We start from the raw sequence: 20,282 nt of genomic DNA, 5'->3' as shown, positions 1-20,282 counted from the left end.
GTGCCTGATTCCCGCAGGGGGACACAGGGGCACCCAGCGAGGGCCCTCACCCCAGGGACACAGCTGAGGTGGGTGCACCTAACTCCAAGGGAGCTGAGGCCCCACTGCTGGGCTCGGGGGCTGTGTCAGCCCCAGGGCTCAACAAACGCCCTGAGAAAAGGCCAGCCTTGGGGGCAGGGCTGCTGTGTGCCCGTCCCCACAGAGAGGTCCCATCACTACGCCCATTGTACAGGTGAGACAACAGAGACACAGACTCACCCAGAACCAAGAGGCTGGGTCAGGAGGACAGGGTTGGGAGGGCAGACATCAGCCTCTCCATGCAAAAGAGGAGAGACCTGCGTGGGATGTGTGCGTGGAGGTGGGGGCCACTCCCAGCCACAACAGTCGTCTGGACAGAAAGGGGATGCCATTCAGCGGAGTCTTCCTGGACACCACCCCAACCTCAGGGTCTGTGGGAGCTGCATGTGGTGCCGGCAAAGGCTGCTGACTGCAGTATGGGCCGGGAGAACCGCCTGGGTCTGCATGGGCCCCAGGGCAGGGCTCCCTCCAGGTGTGGCCTTCTGTGCAAGTGCCATGCTTGTGCCGTTTGTGTGTGCCAAGTGCGTGTGTGCCATGCGTGTGCCATTTGCGCATGTGCCGTGCGTGTATGCCATGCATGTGTGCCGTTTGCACGTGCTGTGTGCATGTGTGCCATTTGTGTGCCATGCATGCATGCCGTGTGTGCCGTTTGTGTGTGCTGTTTGCATGTGCCATGTGCGTGTGTGCCATGCATGTGTGCCATGTGCCATGCACATGCCATTTGCATGTGCCACGTGCATTGGCTGTGCACGTGTGCTGTTTGTATGTGCCATCCGCGTATGATGCGTGTGCCGTGCGCGTGTGCCATTTGTGTGTGCCGTGAGCGTGTGTTGTGCATGTGTGCGTGTGCCATGTGCTTTGCATGTGTGCTGTTTGCACGTGTGCCATTTGCGTGTGTGCCATTTGTGTTGTGTGTGCTGTTTGTGTGTGCCATGCACACGTCATTTGTGTGTGCCGTGCATGTGTCGTTTGCATATGTGTGCTGTTTGTGTATGCTGTGCGTGTGCCATTTGCGTGTACCATGCGCATGTGCCGTTTGCGTGTGCAAATTGCGTGTATGCCGTGCACGTGTGCTGTGCGTGTGTGTCGTTTGCATGCCGTGCATGTGTGCCGTTTGCATGCCATGCACGTGTGCCGTGTGCGTGTGCCATGCGCGTGTGCTGTGCATGTGCCATTTGCGTGTGTGCTGTTTGTGGGTACCATGCGCATGTGCTGTTTGTGTGTGCGCTGCATTCCTGTGCTCATGTGCCAGGTTCGCATGTGCACCATGTTCCTGTGTGCATGTGTGCTCAGTGTGTGCCATATGCATGTGTGGTGGTCACGCGTGTGCCTCACGGGTCCTCCCTCACAGCACCATGGGGAAGAGGCACCAGCCAGGGCACACCTCCTGGTATCTGCTAGGTCTGCCGGGCCATAGCTGAAGCTGAGTGCCCCCCAGTTCCCCTGGGAGGGCCTGCACCTGGAGCCTGGTGTGTCCCCAAGGGCACCCCCAAAGCAACGCAGAGGCAGAGGAGGAGTCCCAGCCCCGCACACCTGGTGCTGCTCCAGCCGCCGCTCATTTGCCTGTGGCCCTTCCTCCCTCGTTTGCATGCCCCCCTGGCAAACTCTACCCCCAGCAGGAGCCACCTGTGTGCCTGCCACACAGGAGTGGCCCAGACGGGTCAGCAGTGTGAGTACAGCTGGCCATGCGGTTCCTGCAGCTTCCAGGCGTCAGACCCCGGCAGAAGGGCTGAGACCCTCAAGGAACTCTGCTCCCAAGTAGGCTGGGAGAGCACCGCCACCACCCCAGGGCCCTCTGCAGCTGCAGGGTGGAGGCCTGGCTGGCCGGCTGCCCACTGGCCTGACTGGTCTGCAGGCCTAGGGGGCCCACCCCTGCCGCCCCTGCACAGCCTTGAGTTGGAGCCAGAAGCTCCTGGGGCTGGGTAGGAGGCGTTTCTGTGCTTATGAAAAGCCCCAGAGCTGGGTGTCTCTGCATCCCTCCCACGCAGCTGAGACCTCAGAGCCCTGGAGTTCCCTTTGACCCCTCTCCTCTCCACAGCCTGCTGAGTAACTCCAGGAATGGGGGGGTGGCGAGGGGCTCAGCCACAGGCAGGGAACAAGGCCACAGACAGCGACTGAGCAGAGCCTGCCTGCCAGTCAGTGCTGGCCATAGAGCCTAGCAGTGGCCTCAGGCAGAGCCTGACGCGCACAAATTTTCAGGCCCAGGAAGCAAGGACACCACTGGGGCCCCAGGGTGTGGCAAGTGAGGATGGCAAGAGTTTTGCTAAACAAATCCTCTGCCCACTCCCCGCCCTGGGCTCACTCCATGTGAGGCTCCAGTCAAGACAGCCACCTGCAGTGCCTATTGGAAGTTGCCTGTGCCATGCTGGGCCCTGCTGTCCTGGGCCTCAGCCTCTGGGCTCTCCTGCACCCTGGGACGGGGGCCCCATTGTGCCTGTCACAGCAACTTAGGATGAAAGGGGACTACATGCTGGGGGGGCTGTTCCCCCTGGGCGAGGCCGAGGAGGCTGGCATCCGCAGCCGGACACGGCCCAGCAGCCCTGTGTGCACCAGGTACAGAGGTGGGATGGCCTGGGTTGGGGTCAGGGTGACCAGGTCTGGGGTGCTCCTGAGCCAAGGCCGAGGTGGCCACCTGCGGTTCCATGTGACCCCAGGTTCTCCTCGAACGGCCTGCTCTGGGCACTGGCCATGAAAATGGCCGTGGAGGAGATCAACAACAAGTCGGATCTGCTGCCTGGGCTGCGCCTGGGCTACGACCTCTTCGATACGTGCTCAGAGCCTGTGGTGGCCATGAAGCCCAGCCTCATGTTCCTGGCCAGGGCAGACAGCCGCGACATCGCCGCCTACTGCAACTACACGCGGTACCAGCCCCGCGTGCTGGCTGTCATCGGGCCCCACTCGTCAGAGCTCGCCCTGGTCACCGGCAAGTTCTTCAGCTTCTTCCTCATGCCCCAGGTGGGAACCCCCCACCATCACCCACCCCCACCCAGCCCTGCCCGTGGGAGCCCGTGTCAGGAGATGCCTCTTGGCCCTTGCAGGTCAGCTATGGCGCTAGCATGGAGCTGCTGAGCGCCCGGGAGACCTTCCCCTCCTTCTTCCGCACGGTGCCCAGTGACCGCGTACAGCTGACGGCCGCCGCGGAGCTGCTGCAGGAGTTCGGCTGGAACTGGGTGGCCGCCCTGGGCAGCGACGACGAGTATGGCCGGCAGGGCCTGAGCATCTTCTCGGCCCTGGCCGCCGCTCGTGGCATCTGCATTGCGCACGAGGGCCTGGTGCCGCTGCCCCGTGCCGACGACTTGCGGCTGGGGAAGGTGCAGGACGTGCTGCACCAGGTGAACCAGAGCAATGTGCAGGTGGTGCTGCTGTTTGCCTCCGTGCACGCCGCCCACGCCCTCTTCAACTACAGCATCAGCAGCAGGCTCTCGCCCAAGGTGTGGGTGGCCAGCGAGGCCTGGCTGACCTCTGACCTGGTCATGGGGCTGCCCGGCATGGCCCAGGTGGGCACGGTGCTTGGCTTCCTCCAGAGGGGTGCCCAGCTGCACGAGTTCTCCCAGTACGTGAAGACGCACCTGGCCCTTGCCGCTGACCCGGCTTTCTGCGCCACCCTGGGCAAAAGGGAGCAGGTTCTGGAGGAGGACGTGGTGGGCCAGCGCTGCCCGCAGTGTGACTGCATCACGCTGCAGAACGTGAGCACAGGGCTAAATCACCACCAGACGTTCTCTGTCTACGCAGCTGTGTATAGCGTGGCCCAGGCCCTGCACAACACTCTTCAGTGCAACGCCTCAGGCTGCCCCACACAGGACCCCGTGAAGCCCTGGCAGGTGAACCTGGGAGATGGGGGTGTGCTGACCTCTGCATGTGCCCAGGCCACCAGGCACGGCCACCACGCCTGAGCTGGAGGTGGCTGGCGGCTCAGCCCTGTCCCCCGCCCACAGCTCCTGGAGAACATGTACAACCTGACCTTCCACGCGGGCGGGCTGACGCTGCGGTTCAACAGCAGCGGAAACGTGGACATGGAGTACGACCTGAAGCTGTGGGTGTGGCAGGGCTCAGTGCCCAAGCTCCACAACGTGGGCAGGTTCAATGGCAGCCTCTGGACAGAGCGCCTGAAGATCCGCTGGCACACGCTTGACAACCAGGTGAAGTGAGGGTGGGTGTGCCAGGCATGCCCCATGGCAGCCCCCACAGCAGGGCGCAGCCTGGGGGTGGGGGCCGTCCCGGTCTCCCGTGGGCGTGCCCAGCCGAGCAGAGCCAGACCCCAGGCCTGTGCGCAGAAGCCTGTGTCCCAGTGCTCGCAGCAGTGCCAGGAAGGCCAGGTGCGCCGGGTCAAGGGGTTCCACTCCTGCTGCTACGACTGTGTGGACTGCAAGGCGGGCAGCTACCGGCACAGCCCAGGTGAGCCGCCTTCCTGGCAGGCGGGGGTGGGAACACAGCAGGGGAGGGTCCTGCCAAGTCCTGGCTCTGAGACCAGAGCCCACAGGGGACAAGACAAGCACCTAGCGCCCTTCTCCTCCTCTCTCACAGACGACCTCGCCTGCACCTTTTGCCGCCAGGATGAGTGGTCCCCGGAGCGGAGCACACGCTGCTTCCGCCGCAGGTATCGGTTCCTAGCATGGGGCGAGCCGGCTGTGCTGCTGCTGCTCCTGCTGCTGAGCCTGGCGCTGGGCCTTGTGCTGGCTGCTTTGGGGCTGTTCATTCGCCATCGGGACAGCCCACTAGTTCAGGCCTCGGGCGGGCCCCTGGCCTGCTTTGGCCTGGTGTGCCTGGGCCTGGTCTGCCTTAGCGTCCTCCTGTTCCCTGGCCAGCCCAGCCCTGCCCGCTGCCTGGCCCAGCAGCCCTTGTCCCACCTCCCGCTCACGGGCTGCCTGAGCACGCTCTTCCTGCAGGCGGCCGAGATCTTCGTGGAATCAGAACTGCCTCTGAGCTGGGCAGACCGGCTGAGTGGCTGCCTGCGGGGGCCCGGGGCCTGGCTGGTGGTGCTGCTGGCCATGCTCGTGGAGGCCGCACTGTGCACCTGGTACCTGGTGGCCTTCCCGCCGGAGGTGGTGACAGACTGGCGCATGCTGCCCAAGGAGGCACTGGTGCACTGCCGCACACGCTCCTGGGTCAGCTTCGGCCTAGCGCACGCCACCAACGCCACGCTGGCCTTCCTCTGCTTCCTGGGCACCTTCCTGGTGCAGAGCCAGCCGGGCCGCTACAACCGTGCCCGTGGCCTCACCTTTGCCATGCTGGCCTACTTCATCACCTGGGTCTCCTTTGTGCCCCTCCTGGCCAACGTGCAGGTGGTCCTCAGGCCTGCCGTGCATATGGGCGCCCTCCTGCTCTGCGTCCTGGGCATCCTGGCAGCCTTCCACCTGCCCAGGTGTTACCTGCTCATGCAGCAGCCAGGGCTCAACACCCCCGAGTTCTTCCTGGGAGGGGGCCCTGGGGATGCCCAAGGCCGGAACGACGGGGACACAGGAAATCAGGGGAAACATGAGTGACCCCTGACCCTGTGATCTCAGCCCCAGTGAACCCAGACCTAGCTGAGATCCCCCCAAGCCAGCAATGACCCGTGTCCCCCTACAGAGACCCTCCCGCTCTAGATTCTGACCCCAGGTTGTCTCCTGACCGACCCCACAGTGACCCCTAGGCCTGCAGCACGTGGACACCCCTGTGACCATCTGGGCCCCAGAGCCAAGCTGTGTCCCTATCCCTCTGTGCCCAGGTAACCCAGACCCACCGTTCTGAAAAGAGGCCCAGAGGGCTCTCAGGGTCCCTGCAACCCACACCATGAGCTCAGGAAAAGGACGCAGGGAGGCCCCAGCCAGATGGCTGGAAGCCCAAACCAGGCCCTGCCGACCTGACCATGTCCCGCCAGGGCCCCCACCCAGCACCCTGCCAGGCACCACAGCAGTGGGAGGCCACGTGGGGGCACACAAGCATATGCCCAGGGCAGAGCCCGCCCAGGTGGGGGTGGCACCCAGCTTCCTTCTGTGCCCCTGGCCCAGTGCGTAGACAGCATCATGACTGTCACCAGTACCAGGGACAGAGCCCAGGTGGGGTGGGGGCGGGGTCCAGCACCGACCACCAGGACCCTGGAGCCAGCACCATGGACAGAAAACTGCCCACCAGGTCCGACGCCAGCACCCGCCAGGCTCACACAGGGTCTTGGGTCAGAGTCCCATGGTCAGCCCCCAGCAGGGCCTAGGGGAGGCTGGACCAGCTCCCTATGCCTCATTCCAAGGCAGCCCAGCCGGAGAGAAGGGGCACAGGCCACACATCTGTCCCATAAAATTAAACGCTTTTTAGTGTTTAAAATAAGCAGCATTTACACAGAAGCAGCTCTATGTTAACCATCTAGACGCTGGGACTTTGATACAATATCTACAGCGCAGACACGTGGGGGCCACAGAAGCCAGGAAGGCTGCGGTGTGTGCAGGCCGTGATGTGTGCGCGCAGTGTGTGCACTCATCAAGGACGGGCCACCTGACCACCCATCTCCCCAAGACCTCCCTCCCTGTGGCAGCTGTGCATGTCGGGGCCCCTTAACCCTGTGGGCCACGGTCCCTCCCTGCCCTGGTGGGGACACGGTGGGCAGGATATCCAGCCCTCTCTCGTCTTCCCGTCCCGCCCTCCACATACTTTCACACTCGACTGTGTTGCCAGAGGGGAGGGGAGAAGGTGCAGGCTGCTCCAAGGGGCAGTGGCAGGTGGGCAAGCCGACAGGGTCACCTCCTCCCCCAAGTCACCGGCCAGGCAATAAATAAATAAATTAGATCCCTACTCCAGACAGCCAGAGGGACCTGGCAGCTCCGGCTCCACCCCCGGGAGGCCCTGTCCTGGGTCAGATGGGTGGGGCCTGTGCACCATAGGGGGTTGCCCCGCGTGGACCACCCTGGGGGCCTGGGCACAGATGTGCAGGAGGTGGGGGTCAGCCCAGAGCCCAGGGGGTCTTCCTCATCCCAGGAGGGGTCACCACCAGACACAAGGGGTTGGGAGGTCCCTGAGGCTCCTGCTGAGGGGCAGAGAGGGAGCACCCTCAACATGGCTGCTCAGACACAGGTCCTGTCAGGAGCCGGAGTAGCCAGGCTGCCAGGGATGGTGGTGGTCCACCCTGCCTCCCGTCCTGGCCCCCAAAAAGGCAAGCCCACATGAGCTCTGTGTGCAGCAGGACCGTCAGCTCCCCACCTCGGGCAGGGCTGGGGGCACGTGCCATGAGTCACATGATGTCCACGAAGAACTCACAGGGGTTCCCCATGGCCTTCTGAAAGGACTGGCGACTGCCTGTCAACTCCGGGGGGACGGCAGCCAGCTCCCGGACAGGGGGTCCCCCGGGGGGCCCCCCCACCACCGTATAGGCCTTGGTCATGGGGTGGGGCGGGGGGAGCCCCGGGGCGGTGGCCGAGGCCTGACTGCGTGGGCTGCTGCCGCGGCTGAGCTGGCCAGCCGGACGCTCTCGCCAGCTGCTCCCCACCCCACTCGGTGCCGTGTGATCCGATTCACTGCCACTGCCCCCGGCTCCCGCCGCCCGACGCTCCTTCTCACGGCCCGGGGCCCGGCGGCTGCTCCGCGTGGACCCGCTGCTCTTGCTCCCTGGGAGTGAGAACAGGATGGGGAAGGAGGCCGTCAGCACCAGGCCCAGCCACGTCCAGAACAACTGCCCCCGCCAGGCGCCAAGTGACCGGGCAGGAACGGTGGCCCATGCAGGACGAGTGGGTGGGGCAGCCATGCAGGCTCGAGGACAGGGCCGGCACCCCCAGGGTCGCAGGGGCAGCTGCAGCAGGCATGGGCCGGTGGGGGCAGTGGCAGGCAGGCAGGGTCCTGGGGCGAGCTGAGCACCCCCATGCCTCACCCCGATGCTTGAGCTGAGGGCCTGGTCTTGCGGCTGAAAGACTGAGGTGCCAGAGAGGGCCCCTCATGCCCGGTGCCCCCATGGCCATCCTGGATTCCCCACCCGAGGCCCCACTGTCCCCCCGACCCAGGATCCTGGCCAATGGACGACTCAGCTCAGGCCTGTCCTAGTCTCCCCAGACGCAGTGGGAGCTGGAGGGCGTGGCCGGCTGGGGACATGCTGAGGGACACCGGGCAGGACCCTGGCTTACCGGCCCAAGGTCCACTCCGCTAGTCCTTCAGTCTAAGGCTTGTTCAGCACAAGGCAAGGGATAGCACGAGTTACACGCCCGGCTGCCCAGCACCTGCCCGGCACCCACCCGCCACCAGTGGGGCCTGACCGCGTGCTGGGTGGGGCTGAAGCAGGCGCAAGGGCCGGTCGAGGGTCAGTAGACACCCAGCGTGGCTTCTCTGCAGACCCACACCCTCTATCTGCCTCTCCTCTCTCGCCCTCCTTCCTGGGCCCTCCAGGCCACCACCTGCACCCCTCACTGGCCTGCAGACACCCCCGCCGGCCTCACCAACCCCACCCACTGGGGCCTCTGCTCCACTAGACAACGCCTCAGGGACACCCCGGATCCCCCGGCCCCTAAACACATCCCAGCCATGGGCACAAGGCTATGATGCATGGCACTGTCCACACCAGGCTCCCTGCCCGGGCTGCAGCTGCCACCCTCCTGTGTCCTGGGGCATAGAAAGTGACCGTCAGACTCCTTGGCCACCCCTGCCCTGTCCTTGTCACACGGCCCTTGGCCACATGGTCTCCTGGCCCCCTACCTCTACCATAGGAGAACCACCAGCCGCCACCCCTACCAGACACAGCCGCCCAGGCCGCCAGGCTCCTGGAGGCCCCTCCTCCCAACCCCACCCAGATGAGATGGGGTCCAGGCTGCCCCTGTGTGAGACGCTTCCCTGTCCTCCTCATTCACACTGGCTCCTGGATCCCCCTGGCACTTGCCCTTTCCAGAAGGAGCCCACCCAGGGCCCAAGTACACATTAGGGGCACGGCGTTGGGGTCAGCAGAGAAGCGGGGCGGAGCCGGGGGTGGGGCGGAGCAGCAGTGGAGTGGGGGCGGAGCCGGGTGCGGGGCAGCAGCGGGTGGGACAGAGCTGGGGGCGGAGCCAGGGAAGGGCAGGTGGGGGCGGCGTTCTTACCTTCACTCTGCTGACTCCCGGTGCTACCACTGCCATAGCTAAAGCCTGGGTCCTGGTAGGCAGGCGGGAAGCAGGGCGGGGGCCCCGGGTACTGGTAGGGGTAGCCCTGACCCAGGGGCCAGGGGGCAGCCGGGTGGGGCAGCGGGGCCAGCGTGTCCTGATCCGAAGCCCCACTGGAGCCACTGTTGAGGTTCAGGGTGGCGAGATCTGGCGGGGGAGGGTAGGTGAGGGCCGCGGAGGGGCCTCAGGCGTTCCCCTGCCCCCCGCCCTGAAGACCGAAGCCCCCACTCACTGCTGCAGAGGTCCCCGAAGACGTAGTAGCACTGCTCGGAGAAGGTGATCTTGTTGACCGTGTGCCGCAGGAAGCCGTGTTTCAGCAAGCTGCTGGCGTACTTCCGGGCCTCCCGCCGCTCCTTGAAGCCCTCCACGTGTGTGTACAGCCAGTCCACCACGTCCGCCCCTGGCCAGCACCAGAGGTCAGCACGCAGCCCCGCCCCTGGCACTATTCGCCCGCGGGGACGGCCACTCACCGATGACAGCGTTGGCAATGGTGATCTTGAGCCACATACGGTCTCGGATCTCCAGTCCCGAGTCTGGCAGCTGCATGACCCGGACCACGGCGCTCATGTCACTCTTCACCGTCAGCGGCGCCTCTTCCAGCTCTGCAAGGCACAGCCCCGCCTCAGCCCCAGCAGCTGAAGGCGGGGGACTCAGGGCCCTGCACCCCCGGGCCAGGGCACAAGCTGGAGGGTGCGTGACAGCAGGGCCCCGGCCCACTGCAGGATGGACCCCCGTGAGGCTGGGGCGTGAGCAGGGGGATTGGACATTTAGTCTCCCACTCCTGCAGACACTTTTCATCAGGATCCTAGGCACAAACTGGGCTGAGGACACCCCACCCTGCAGACCAGGGCATAATGAGAACAGGGCAGGCCCCTTCCCCTCCCCGAATGCCCCGCCCGAGAGCGCAGGCTGTTAGTGGTGTTAGCGGCAGGAAGAATGGAGACCTGGCCCCTGCCTCTGACCCCCTGGGTGCACCCCGCATAGGGGCCCTACATACATCCCCTGCTCCCAACACACAGACCATGAGCAGGATGGGCTGCACAAGGTGGGCACGGGTGTCTGTGCATACATGTCTGTGCAGGGAGTTGGGGACAGGCAACACACACTGTCACAGCCCCATGACGGCCACAGGCGGCCATGCTGGAGGCTGGCAGAGACGCCCCCTCCAAGCCTTGGTTTCTGCTGGGGCCCTCGGGAGCTGCCACTTACGTGGAGCACCAGGCACGGAGCTGGTTAGTGAGGAGGAGCTGGTGCGCGTGACGGCGCTGGAGCAGGGGCTCGTACCGTAGCGGGGCAGGGCTCCTGTCAGTGCCGCCGTGTGGGACAGCCAGGCGGCGGGGTCGATGGGCCGCACCGGGTCAGCTGGGTGGCCGCCACGTGGCGATGACGACAGGCGGACAGACGGACAGGGTGGGAGGGCAGAGTGCAGGGCACAGAGGAGAGAGGCCTTCAGGCTGGGCAGGTGCCCCCTCCCCATCCCGCCCCGTGTGCCCCGAGGGCCACTCACCCCGTGGGACGGTGAAGTAGCTTCGAGGCGTCGGGTCCCAGCACTTGGCCACAGTGAGGCTGATGGGCCTGCAGGAACGGTGGTCACACAGCAAGGCCCCCAAAGTCCCACCTCCCTGCTCGGCCCCGCCCGCTCCAGCGCCCCCAGCCCTCACCCCGTCTGGGACACGATCTCCCGCAGCACCCGCACAGCGTCATCGTTGCTCATATTCTCAAAGTTCACGTCATTCACCTGCAGGTGTGGGGATTAGGGTGGTGCAGGCAGGGTGTGCAGCTCAGTCCACAGCCCCTGCAGACCTACCCACAGCCGCACGTCCCCCAGCAGCCCCCACAGACCCACCCGCAGCCGCACATCACCCCAAAGTCCCCACAGACCTACCCGCAGCCGCACGTCACCCCACAGCCCCCACAGACACACCTGCAGCAACATGTCGCCGGGCTCGATACGGCCGTCAGCGGCCACAGCCCCGCCCTTCATGATGGAGCCGATGTAGATGCCGCCGTCTCCACGGTCGTTGCTCTGCCCCACGATGCTGATGCCCAGAAAGTGATGTCTCTCTGCAGAAAGAGCCATGAGCCGCGGCCAAGCCCCTGCCCCTGCCCCCAACCCTCGCCCCGAGGCCTCACCCATGTTGAGCGTGACAGTGACGATGTTGAGAGACATGGTGGAGTCGGTTATGCTGCTGAAGGAGGAGGCCTGCAGAGGGGAGGGGGGCATGTGTGAAGGGCACAGGGCTGCCCGACACTGACTTCGCCTCCCCAGCCCCGCCCTGCTTCATCCTGCTATCTACCCGGTCCGTCTGCCGAAGGCGCTGCTTCCTCCGCCGGCGTTTGTGCTTCCGGATGAGCCTGGATGAGGTGCTCTGCTCCGTGGAGCTGCTCAGCCTGGGGACAGACCGTCAGAGCTCAGAGGAGCTAGAGACATGGGTGGGGCGGTGGGACCCCACTCCCCCAATGCTGGGTGGGCTGAACCTGGGTATCGGGGGGTCCAGGCCAGGCTTGTTCCAAAGCAGGCTCAGTGCCTGATGTCCACGCCCCAGGCCCTGCACACGTGATGTGCACATGAGCATACACGAAAATCCCAGAGACAGGCAAACTTGGCACAAACACATGTAGCCAGATCCACTACCGGCACACACGCACACCTGCACACACGCACACCTGCACACACATGCACACCTGCGCACAGGCACACATGCACACACACCTGCACATGCACGTGTGCACATACACCCCTGCACACACGCACACCACACATGCACACCTGCATACACATGCACACCTGTGGGCACACACACTGCACACATACCTGCACACCTACACCTGCACACGCATGCACACCTGCACACGCATGCACACACCTGCACACACGCATACCTGCACACATGTACACCTGCACACGCATGCACACACCTGCACACACGCATACCTGCACAGATGTACACCTGCACATGCACGCATGCACACCTGCACATACATGCACACCTGCACACTCACGCCTGCACACATGCACACCTGTGCAAGGCACACATGCACACACACGCCTGCACACACCCCTGTGCACACGCACACGTGCATTGTGAAAACACGCTCCTCACATGCACACTGTGAAAACGCACCTCGCACACACACGTGCACACGCAGACATGCGCATCATGTACATAAACATTTGCACACAGGTGCATGCACAGGCAGACATGTGCAGTGTGAAAACACCTCACAAACACATGCACAGACACGTGCATGTACATATTTGCATGCGGGTACATGCACAGGTGCACACACGTGCACAGTGAAAACACACCTCATGTGGAACACATGCACAAGCACACATGCATCATGTACACAGACATTTGCATGCACACGTGCACAGACACGTGCAATGTGAAAACACCTCATGCAGACACACGCACAGACACATGCATATCATGTACAAACATTTGCACGTGGGCACACAGGCACACACTCCCACAGACACACCCACACACCTGCTTGTGCTGCCATCCTCGTCCGAGTCCACAAAGCTGCTGGATTCAAGCTCGCTGCTCAGGGCGGTGGACGCACTGTCTGGGGGCAGCCCTACATCCCGCCGTCGGTCTCCCCTTGGGTGCCCATTGGTCCGGGCGGCTGTGGGGGCAGCAGGTTGGGAGCTGACTGCGGGGTCTCCCAGAAGTCATGGGTTTGGGGCTGCCTGGGTAGTGCTGCATGCCTGTGGGTCTGGGAGCTGGTGGCTCGACTATAAGCTCGCTGGGCCTGCACCTCCACCCAAGCACCGCCACTGGCTAGGGGACAGGAACTTCTGTAGTAGGAACATGGTTCATGGGGGCCCCAGGGAGGCTGGGGGTCCACAGCTGGGCAGACAGGACCACTGTACCCTCCTCGCGGTTCCGGCGTCGGGCACGCTCCCGCCGGTGGCTGACCATGGACTCCGTGCCTGTCTCATTGTCCATCCCGTCACGGCTGCTGGCCACATTTGGGCTGTGCAACAAGAGCAGGGTGGGTGAGGAGGCCGTGGCCCCAACCCCTCAGATGCCTCCCAGCCCAGCCTCCCCTCGCCTGTGGGACCCCAGCCCCAGCAGGTGCCACGCCCACCTACTGGCCCAGGCAGGCCTCCCTCCCCTGTTGGCCAGCATCCCCCACGACGGGCATGGGGTAGCAGGGACCAGTGCCCACGGTGTCCTTACTGGAAGGAGGGGGGCCGGGAGTCTCCGATGCCGCCTGTCCGCTCGAGAGGCGGGGGCAGGTCTGTGTGGCTGTCCGTGCCCTGGGACCCCACATCCGAGTGAGCACCCTCAGCCAGGACCAGCTGTGGAGGCAGCAGGCATGCTCAGGGAAGCCCACCCACCTTCAGGACACCTCCTCAGGGCACCCAGGGAACAGGGGGCCAGCAAGCTGCCCTATCCGCACCCAGCCTGCCAGGGCCTCCCCACACCCACCGCCTCCCCCAGGAAGAGCTCCACCCTGGAATGCTCCCCAGGCGAGCATTCGGGGCCAAGACGTGGGGGCTCACCCAGGAGACCACGCGGCCGTTGAAGCAGGGAAGCTTGGCGTTGTCATCAAAGATCTCCTCCTTCACCACCCTGTGGGCATATGCCGCCGTGAGGCCCCACCTGGGGGGCCCAACCCTGCGGCTCTAGAGGTGAGGCCTGGAGAGCAGGCGCTCCTCCTGCCCGCACAATGTCACTCTGTGGACACCCCTGCTAGTGCATTCTCCTCTCGGGAACTATCCTTCCACTCTGTCATATCCTGGGCCCCCACCCTGCAGCATGGGGACAGTGGCTGTGGACATCCCCACGGGGCGGCTCAGCCAAAGGCTCCCAGTCCCCTGCAGCGTCAGTCCCCAGCCCCCAGGTGGGGGGACAGCTAGGGTGAAGCCTCCTTGGGAAAGCCCCTGTGCCCAGCTGCCCTCGGTTCATGTATGTGGTGGCCCCAGACGCTGTCTCCAACCACCCCCACTTCATCTGGTCCTGGGGCTTGGAGCCCCCCCAGGGCTTCCCCCACACTGGGACTCCTCAGGGCCATGCCCCAGCCTCCTCAGCAACAGCAGCTGCACCTACCGGGCCCCAAGGCTCCCCAGGCTATTCCCTGTCCCTTGCCCCGGACCGCAGGTCCACCGCTCCACCTCCCAGCCAGCTCCAGACCAGCCGCCCACCCCTCAACAGCCAGGGCATCAGGCCACCTACACCCACCCCTGCACTCAGACCTGTCATTCCCAACCAGGAGCCCAAATCCCCCAGCAGCCTCCTCTCCATCAGGCCGGCCATGCCCTATGGCCCCACTCTGCCCTCCTGGCATCTCAGGAGCACCCTCAGGTCCCAGGCCCTGTGCCTGCCTGCCAAGGGTCAGGCTCTGTGAGGGCGGGGCTTTGCCTGACCCCTGCCCTGCACCCCTAGCCAGGCTCACAGTCCACGCACAAAGACTCTCAGACCCGACAGACGGACGTAGGTGAGCTGAGAGGGCACACAGGTCCCCAGAGGCAGCCCACCACCCTCCTGTCCTGTCCATCTAGCCAGGGAGACAAAGACCTCCACTCACAAAACCTCCCTGCACCTCAGAACCTAGAGGGGCAGAAGGGGACACGGAGCTGGCAGGGCCCCCAGGAGAGCAAGCTGGCCAGCTGCCTCGCCAGTCCACCCCCGGGTCAGATGGGCTTGGGAACGGGGCAGAGGGCACCCAGGCAGGCCGCAGAGGGTCAGGGGACACGAACCAGGAGGAGGCCGGGTGACCCGAGCTCAGAGTTCAGGGGGCAGGGTGGCAACCCACACGGCACAGAGGGGACGGCTGGGCAGGGGCAGGTCCCTGGGCCAAGGAGCAAGGCAGGCAGGGCTGTGGTCGACACTCACACTGTGACCTGAGGGCCCAGGCAGCAGGCTGGGTAGGATCCGGACGCTGCCTCGTGGCACCCTGCCCTGCCCAGCAGCGTTTTCCACGCCTGGGACTTGGGCCCAGTGGAGAAATGGGAGCCCGGAGACGGGGCTGGGCCTGGCCGCACACCTGGCAGGAAGCGGCCTTGTGGCTGCTAGCCCTACTGCCAGCTACAGAGCCACCCCGACTGGCTGCTTCAGGTCCCCTGACCCCGGGGCACCTTGACTCAGCCAGGCTCCGAAGCGGCAGGTAGCAGGAGGCCCCCGGTGAAGTGGCAAACCCACACTGTCACCCAAGCCCTGGCCCACTCACTTGTTGGGAAGAGGCCCCAAGCCTCAGGGCAGAGTGGACAGCAGGCAGGGCCAGCCCAGGTGGGAGCAGGGACCCCTCCCTAGCCCTCTGGGGTCCTGCAGCTGCCTCCCCAGGCTTCCCAGGGCCAGGCCATGGCCATGAGGTGGACGCCCCCAAAGAGCAGAGAAGGTCACTTCTCAGACCCCCCACGTCTGCTGCCCCCACACAGGAGCCTTCCCAGGTAAGACCATGACTCTCATGCCAGGTTGAGGCCGCCACAGTGAGAGGCTGTCACACCTGAAAGGCTGGAGCAACCCAGGGTGAGGCGGGCCCCACAGACGCTGGGGCCACCACCAGCTCCCACCAGGGGGCCAGGGCCCACAGTGAGCCCTTGTCTCTAATGGACCTGACCACAGCAGAGACCCTGGCAGGGTCCCCACTTCAGCCCCTGACACACGGCCCCAGGTGGCCCGGCCGGCAGCTTCTCTCCTGCCGCACCCAACCCCAGCACCCTCTGACTCACCCAAGGGAGAAGTCACCCAGCACCCTCTGACTCACCGGAGGGAGACACTCGACCACCCAGAACCCCAGGGCAGCGCCCACCTGCCTCCACCGGAAGAGGGCCCTGCCCCCTCCCACCATCCAGAGTGGCCCAAGCCCGCACGGCCCACCCAGCCAGGGCCTCATGAAGACCCCAGGCTGCCTGGGATGTCCCTGCCCCCTGCCCCCTCACAGATGTCCAGCCAGGGCCCAGAGAACCTACGCACTCTGCCCTCTTCAGCCCAACAGGGTGTAACAAGTCCTCCCTTGCCCCCGGTGGCAGGGTGCAGACCCAAGCCTGGCTGGGCCAGGAAAAAGGCAGCAGGACCCAAACAGCACAGAGGGAAGGGTGGGGCCTGCCTGGGGCTCCAGGGGTCAGCTACCCAAGTCCCAGGCAGAGCCCTGCCGTCCCCACCCCACCCGGATGGGGGAGGCTGCCGGAGGCCAGCCAGGCGTTGCGGGCGCACCCACCACCCGGGGTCCCCGCGCCTCTGGAGCAGCCTCTGCTGAAACTCAGGGCAGCTGCCAGGGGCGCCCCTGCCAACACTGTGCCCCCACCTTGGGATTCCCTGCGAGGCCTGTCTAACCTCTGCGTGCTGCCCCTACAGACCCGCCCCGGGGAGGAATCCACTCAGAGGCAGTGCCCTGGGAGCCAGCATGGCCACACAGGATGCAGAGGACCCTCCGGACTCCTAGAGGCTACAGCCAGCTGCCCCATGGTATGGTCCCGAATGCACCCCATTCTCCCAAGGCGGAGCAGGAAACTGGCAGGGGTAGCTGGCCCAGGGCAGGCGGCGCAGAGCCATCCCGTGCCCTCAGAGCCCCCTGTGCACGCCCCAGGTCAGGGCCCTCAGCCTTGGGGGTCTGTGGCCTCCCAATCCCTGACCCCAGAGCCGGCGGCTCTCCACCAGCCTGTCCCCTGGGTGGTGCCGAGTCCTGGGATCTCTCTGTGCCCCCTCCCCAGGTTCAGGCCACACAGGCTCGAGTGTCCCTGCTGGGCCATGGCTATGAGTGCAGTAGGTGAACTCCCAACACCAGGGAGGGGGAGGCAGTTGGGGCACAGAGAGGCTGAGTCACAGACTCCAAGTGGCACAGCCAGGGAGGGCGGAGTGGGAACTCCCCCGCAGCCCAGGCTAGGCAGAGCCTCCCCAACTCCACAGCTCCCCACAGCAACACCCAGGACACAACGAGCTGTCACAACACCCAGGCCCATAGCAGGCGGCCCCGGGGACCAGGGCTTTGGGCCCACAGCCTTGCCTCTACCCATCCCCCAGTCCCAGGCCTGGGTCACCCCCACCTCAGAGATGAACTGTGGGAGCTGTACCCAACAGACAGGCTCGGTGCCAAGTCCAGCAGGCCCAGCATCCGCCACGCACCCAGCAGTGGGGACCCGGAGCCAAATACCCTCCCTCCTCTGCCTCGGCCAAAGGCTGGGCGAGACCCCCTGCCAACCACCAAACCCAGCACCAGGCAGAGACCCTCCCCCATTCTGCCCTCCTCCCAGCCCTGGGGATCTTAGGTCAGAATAGCTGTGACCAGGGCATGAAAAGTGGAGGACAGGCGGGGGACCTTCACTCACTGGGCCAAAGCCGTGCGTGGGGAGTGGGGTCCAGACCAGGGCACGTGGCTATGGCCACGCCCCAGGCTCCCTGCACTGCAAGGTGGTCAGTCATGCTCTGGAGCAGAGGCTGGGGAACCAGGGCCAAGCCGAGAATGCAGCGGGCGCTGGCGCAAGAACCCCCCACTCACCAGGGCCTCCTCAGCGTCCCCAGCCTGAGGCTCCCTCTCCTACGGAGGCCACCCCAGACCAGCGAGGACCTACCTTCTCTTCCCCATATCTCCAGCTACATTCACTTGGCATCCAGGACCGGTGTCTAGTTCAGCTCTCGCTTAAGCTAAAGTGTGACTGACCAACCAGCCCCTCCCACGGGGGTTCTATTCCACAGAACAGACAGTGCTGAGAGCTCTGCAGGTAGAACTCAGGGGAAGGGAGGAAAGAAGTAATTGATGAGGGTCCTCCATAGGCTCCTGAGGCCACCAGCCAGAGGACCAGGGAGGACACAGAGCAAGGCCCCTGTCCCAGCCAGAGGACCTGGGAGGCTACAGAGCAAGGCCCCCGTCTCGGGCCTCTAGCATCACCCCAGTCCATTCTTTCCAACCCCCACAGCCCAGCCCAGCCCAGCCCTGACCTCTGCAGCCCCACTGACTCCCAGCCCCCTGTAAGCCTGCAGCCTCCAAAGCTGTACACTGAAGCTCCCCTGTCTCTTTCCTGGCCACATCCCCAAGCCTGCCTCGACACCCAGACCTGCCCACCCTGTTCCCAGGCCCGGGCACCCACGAGTCCTCCAAATGTGCCCAGCAGGTGCAGCCACTGCTGGAAGTGCACTAGGGCAACAGCCAGGCTGTCTCTGCCCTGGGCAGCCCCCGGTGGGTGTGAGGAGCAGAAGGCGGACTCCTCCAGGGCTTCATCCCAGAGCATGGTCCAGGAGCAGAACCTGGGGGCAGGGCATCTCCTCACTACGCATTTCCTGGTGGCACACATTTGCAACAAAGAGCATTAGTGACTTTGGTAACTTTTGTTAGAATAATAAACTAAGTTAAAAACAAAAGTACCTGACACATGTCCCACGCTCAAGGCCAAAGCAGCCCAGGCCCACAGAAGCAGGGACTGCAAGGTGCCCCAGCAAGGGAGGAGCACGGACCAGTCAGAAAACAAACCGCCCCCTCCTGCCCAACCTGACTGGAGCGGGCAGGAGGGCCGATAAGCCGAGTGGGGAGCGCCCAGCCTTCAGAGGCTGCCAAGGACGCACCCTGCCCTCTCTGCTTCGCCTGGTGGTGGGGGTGGGGAAGGAAAGTACAGCTGTCCGGATGTCCCTTGGGCCCCCTGAGAGCCCCAGAGCGGACCCAGCCTGACTGGACCTGGGGCTGCCTGAGGACCCTGCAACCACAGAATCCAGGAAACAGCCTTAATGTCACAATCTCAAGAGGCGGCCACACACAAGGACACGGCTTGCCGCAGGCTCACCTCCTGGGGCCACGAGGCCTGAGCCCGCCCCTGGCACTGTTGAGCTGGGACTGGGGACTCAGGTTACTGGTGGCTGGGCCAGGCCAGGCCGGGCCTCAAGCAGACGGCCAGGTTCCTGCTCCCTGTCCCAGAGGGCCAGCTCAGCACAGCAGGGGTCTCCTCGCCTGGGACACCACCACCGAAGCCCAGCAGGGAGACGCTGACCCAGGCTGCCCCGAAACAGCAGATGGTCTGGGCTGCTCCGGGAACGCAAGTGCTTTGTGGTTCAGTGGGGATGGGGCCCACAGGGAGCTCAGGACAGGGGTGGGCGAATAAAGTTTCATGGTCACCAGTGGCCCTTGACCTCCACCCTGTCACAGGGACCCTGGAGACCCTGGAGAAGGGGGCCAGGAGGACCTGTCTTGAGCCTCGGGAAGCTTCTGCAAACTCTAGCAGACAGGTTGGTGAACCTGTCCCCCAACGTCTCCCCATCCCAGCTAGGGAACCCCACCCTGCTTCCTTCCCACTGACACGCCCCTGACCCCAGCCCGCACCAACGGCAGGCGCTCCCGGGCAGCCCCCGTGGAAGGCATGCGGCCGACCGAGTCTGACCCGGGCGAAGGCAGGACTCGGGGCCGGGAGGCTAGGGCCAGGGACGCCGGGACCCCCGCCTGCCATCACCCCGCTGCACGGACAGGTGGGGGCGCGCCGCACAGGGGCCGAGGCCGCCACCCGCGCCGCATCTGTAGGAGGCGCGTCGCGGTCTCAGGTCCCCGGGGGCGCGGACGGCCCAGGACCCCGCCCCGTCCCCGCGCGGGCAGGTGCGACCCCCGAGCCCGCACCAGGCTCGCGCAGGCCTCGCGGCCGACTGACCCGAAGTCCTGGTCCATGGACTTAAAGAAGAATTTGTAGGCGTGCACGGGCCGGTTGCTGAGCACGTTCTTGAAGTCGGCTAGCGTGACGCGCTCGGGGGCCACGGGCAGCTTGACCAGGTACGGCGTCTCCTCCTCGTCCATGTGGTAGATGATCTTGGTCTCCGCCATGGCGCGGCGGCGGCGCGGAGAACGCGCGCTCAGGGCCCGGCCCGGGGCTCGGACGCGGGGCGCTCCCGGCCCGCCCGCCTGCGCCCCGCCTGGCCCGCGCCGCTCTCGGCCCCGCAGCGCCGAGGCCCCCGGGCGCCCCCGCCCGACCGCCCAGGCCCCGGCCGCCGCCCCCGGCTCCCGCGCGCGTCCCGACTGCTGCCCCGCGGCCCGCGGCCGCCCATCCGCTCCCGGCCCGGGAGCGGCGCGAGGGACGCAGCACGGAGGGCGCGCTCAGCCCCGCCGCCCTCCCGCCTGCGCCCCTCGGGCCGCGCCGTTAAAGGGACCGCCCGGCCCGGGGCCCTGAGCGTGGCCGCGGGGGGGCGCCCGAGC

At 65.4% G+C, this 20,282-nt stretch overlaps 2 protein-coding genes across 7 annotated transcripts; one reads left to right on the top strand and one right to left on the bottom strand.

Annotated features, from left to right (window-relative positions):
• Positions 1-1,027: 1,027 nt before the first annotated feature.
• On the top strand, positions 1,028-6,381 carry TAS1R3 (taste 1 receptor member 3). 3 transcript variants are annotated; one of them, XM_063631192.1, is made up of 6 exons: positions 1,028-2,631; positions 2,733-3,033; positions 3,117-3,899; positions 4,014-4,217; positions 4,368-4,473; positions 4,603-6,381. In XM_063631192.1, exons 1-6 carry the CDS (start codon positions 2,441-2,443, stop codon positions 5,559-5,561), a joined length of 2,544 nt encoding a protein of 847 aa, XP_063487262.1. In that variant the 5' UTR covers positions 1,028-2,440; the 3' UTR covers positions 5,562-6,381. The 3 variants fall into 3 exon arrangements, with proteins under 3 accessions (XP_063487262.1, XP_063487261.1, XP_055117218.1); XM_063631191.1 differs by having other exon boundaries at positions 4,356-4,473; XM_055261243.2 differs by having other exon boundaries at positions 1,029-2,631; positions 4,353-4,473.
• Positions 6,345-20,096, bottom strand: DVL1 (dishevelled segment polarity protein 1). Of its 4 annotated transcripts, XM_055261249.2 has the most exons (16): positions 19,744-20,014; positions 13,681-13,750; positions 13,355-13,476; positions 13,045-13,148; positions 12,659-12,797; positions 11,462-11,555; positions 11,298-11,367; positions 11,095-11,228; positions 10,826-10,908; positions 10,672-10,739; positions 10,374-10,526; positions 9,635-9,766; positions 9,397-9,564; positions 9,105-9,311; positions 8,163-8,200; positions 7,530-7,653 (listed from the first exon to the last, which is right to left on the bottom strand). In XM_055261249.2, exons 1-15 carry the CDS (start codon positions 19,911-19,913, stop codon positions 8,190-8,192), a joined length of 1,725 nt encoding a protein of 574 aa, XP_055117224.1. In that variant the 5' UTR covers positions 19,914-20,014; the 3' UTR covers positions 7,530-7,653; positions 8,163-8,189. The 4 variants fall into 4 exon arrangements, with proteins under 4 accessions (XP_055117223.1, XP_055117221.1, XP_055117222.1 ...); XM_055261248.2 differs by lacking the exon at positions 8,163-8,200 and having other exon boundaries at positions 6,345-7,653; positions 10,826-10,902; positions 11,089-11,228; positions 19,744-20,096; XM_055261246.2 differs by lacking the exon at positions 8,163-8,200 and having other exon boundaries at positions 6,345-7,653; positions 10,449-10,526; positions 10,826-10,902; positions 11,089-11,228; positions 19,744-20,015.
• Positions 20,097-20,282: the final 186 nt, after the last annotated feature.

Source organism: Symphalangus syndactylus, chromosome 22 (genome assembly GCF_028878055.3).
Source record: "Symphalangus syndactylus isolate Jambi chromosome 22, NHGRI_mSymSyn1-v2.1_pri, whole genome shotgun sequence".
NCBI classification, from domain to species: domain Eukaryota; kingdom Metazoa; phylum Chordata; class Mammalia; order Primates; family Hylobatidae; genus Symphalangus; species Symphalangus syndactylus.
Note: the sequence above shows the minus strand (reverse complement) of the source record. Positions and strands in the feature narration are given on the sequence as shown.

Excerpts from the sequence above, each read along its gene's own strand:
- TAS1R3 (XM_055261243.2), top strand. The coding sequence starts at position 2,441 with ATGCTGGGCCCTGCTGTCCTGGGCCTCAGCCTCTGGGCTCTCCTGCAC. Across the intron at positions 2,632-2,732 it reads AGCAGCCCTGTGTGCACCAG|GTTCTCCTCGAACGGCCTGC; the intron begins GTACAGAGGTGG and ends ATGTGACCCCAG. Across the intron at positions 4,218-4,352 it reads GGCACACGCTTGACAACCAG|AAGCCTGTGTCCCAGTGCTC; the intron begins GTGAAGTGAGGG and ends GCCTGTGCGCAG.
- DVL1 (XM_055261248.2), bottom strand. The coding sequence starts at position 19,913 with ATGGCGGAGACCAAGATCATCTACCACATGGACGAGGAGGAGACGCCG. Across the intron at positions 13,477-13,680 it reads ACGGCCGCGTGGTCTCCTGG|CTGGTCCTGGCTGAGGGTGC; the intron begins GTGAGCCCCCAC and ends CTGCCTCCACAG. Across the intron at positions 9,312-9,396 it reads CTTCGGGGACCTCTGCAGCA|ATCTCGCCACCCTGAACCTC; the intron begins GTGAGTGGGGGC and ends CTCCCCCGCCAG.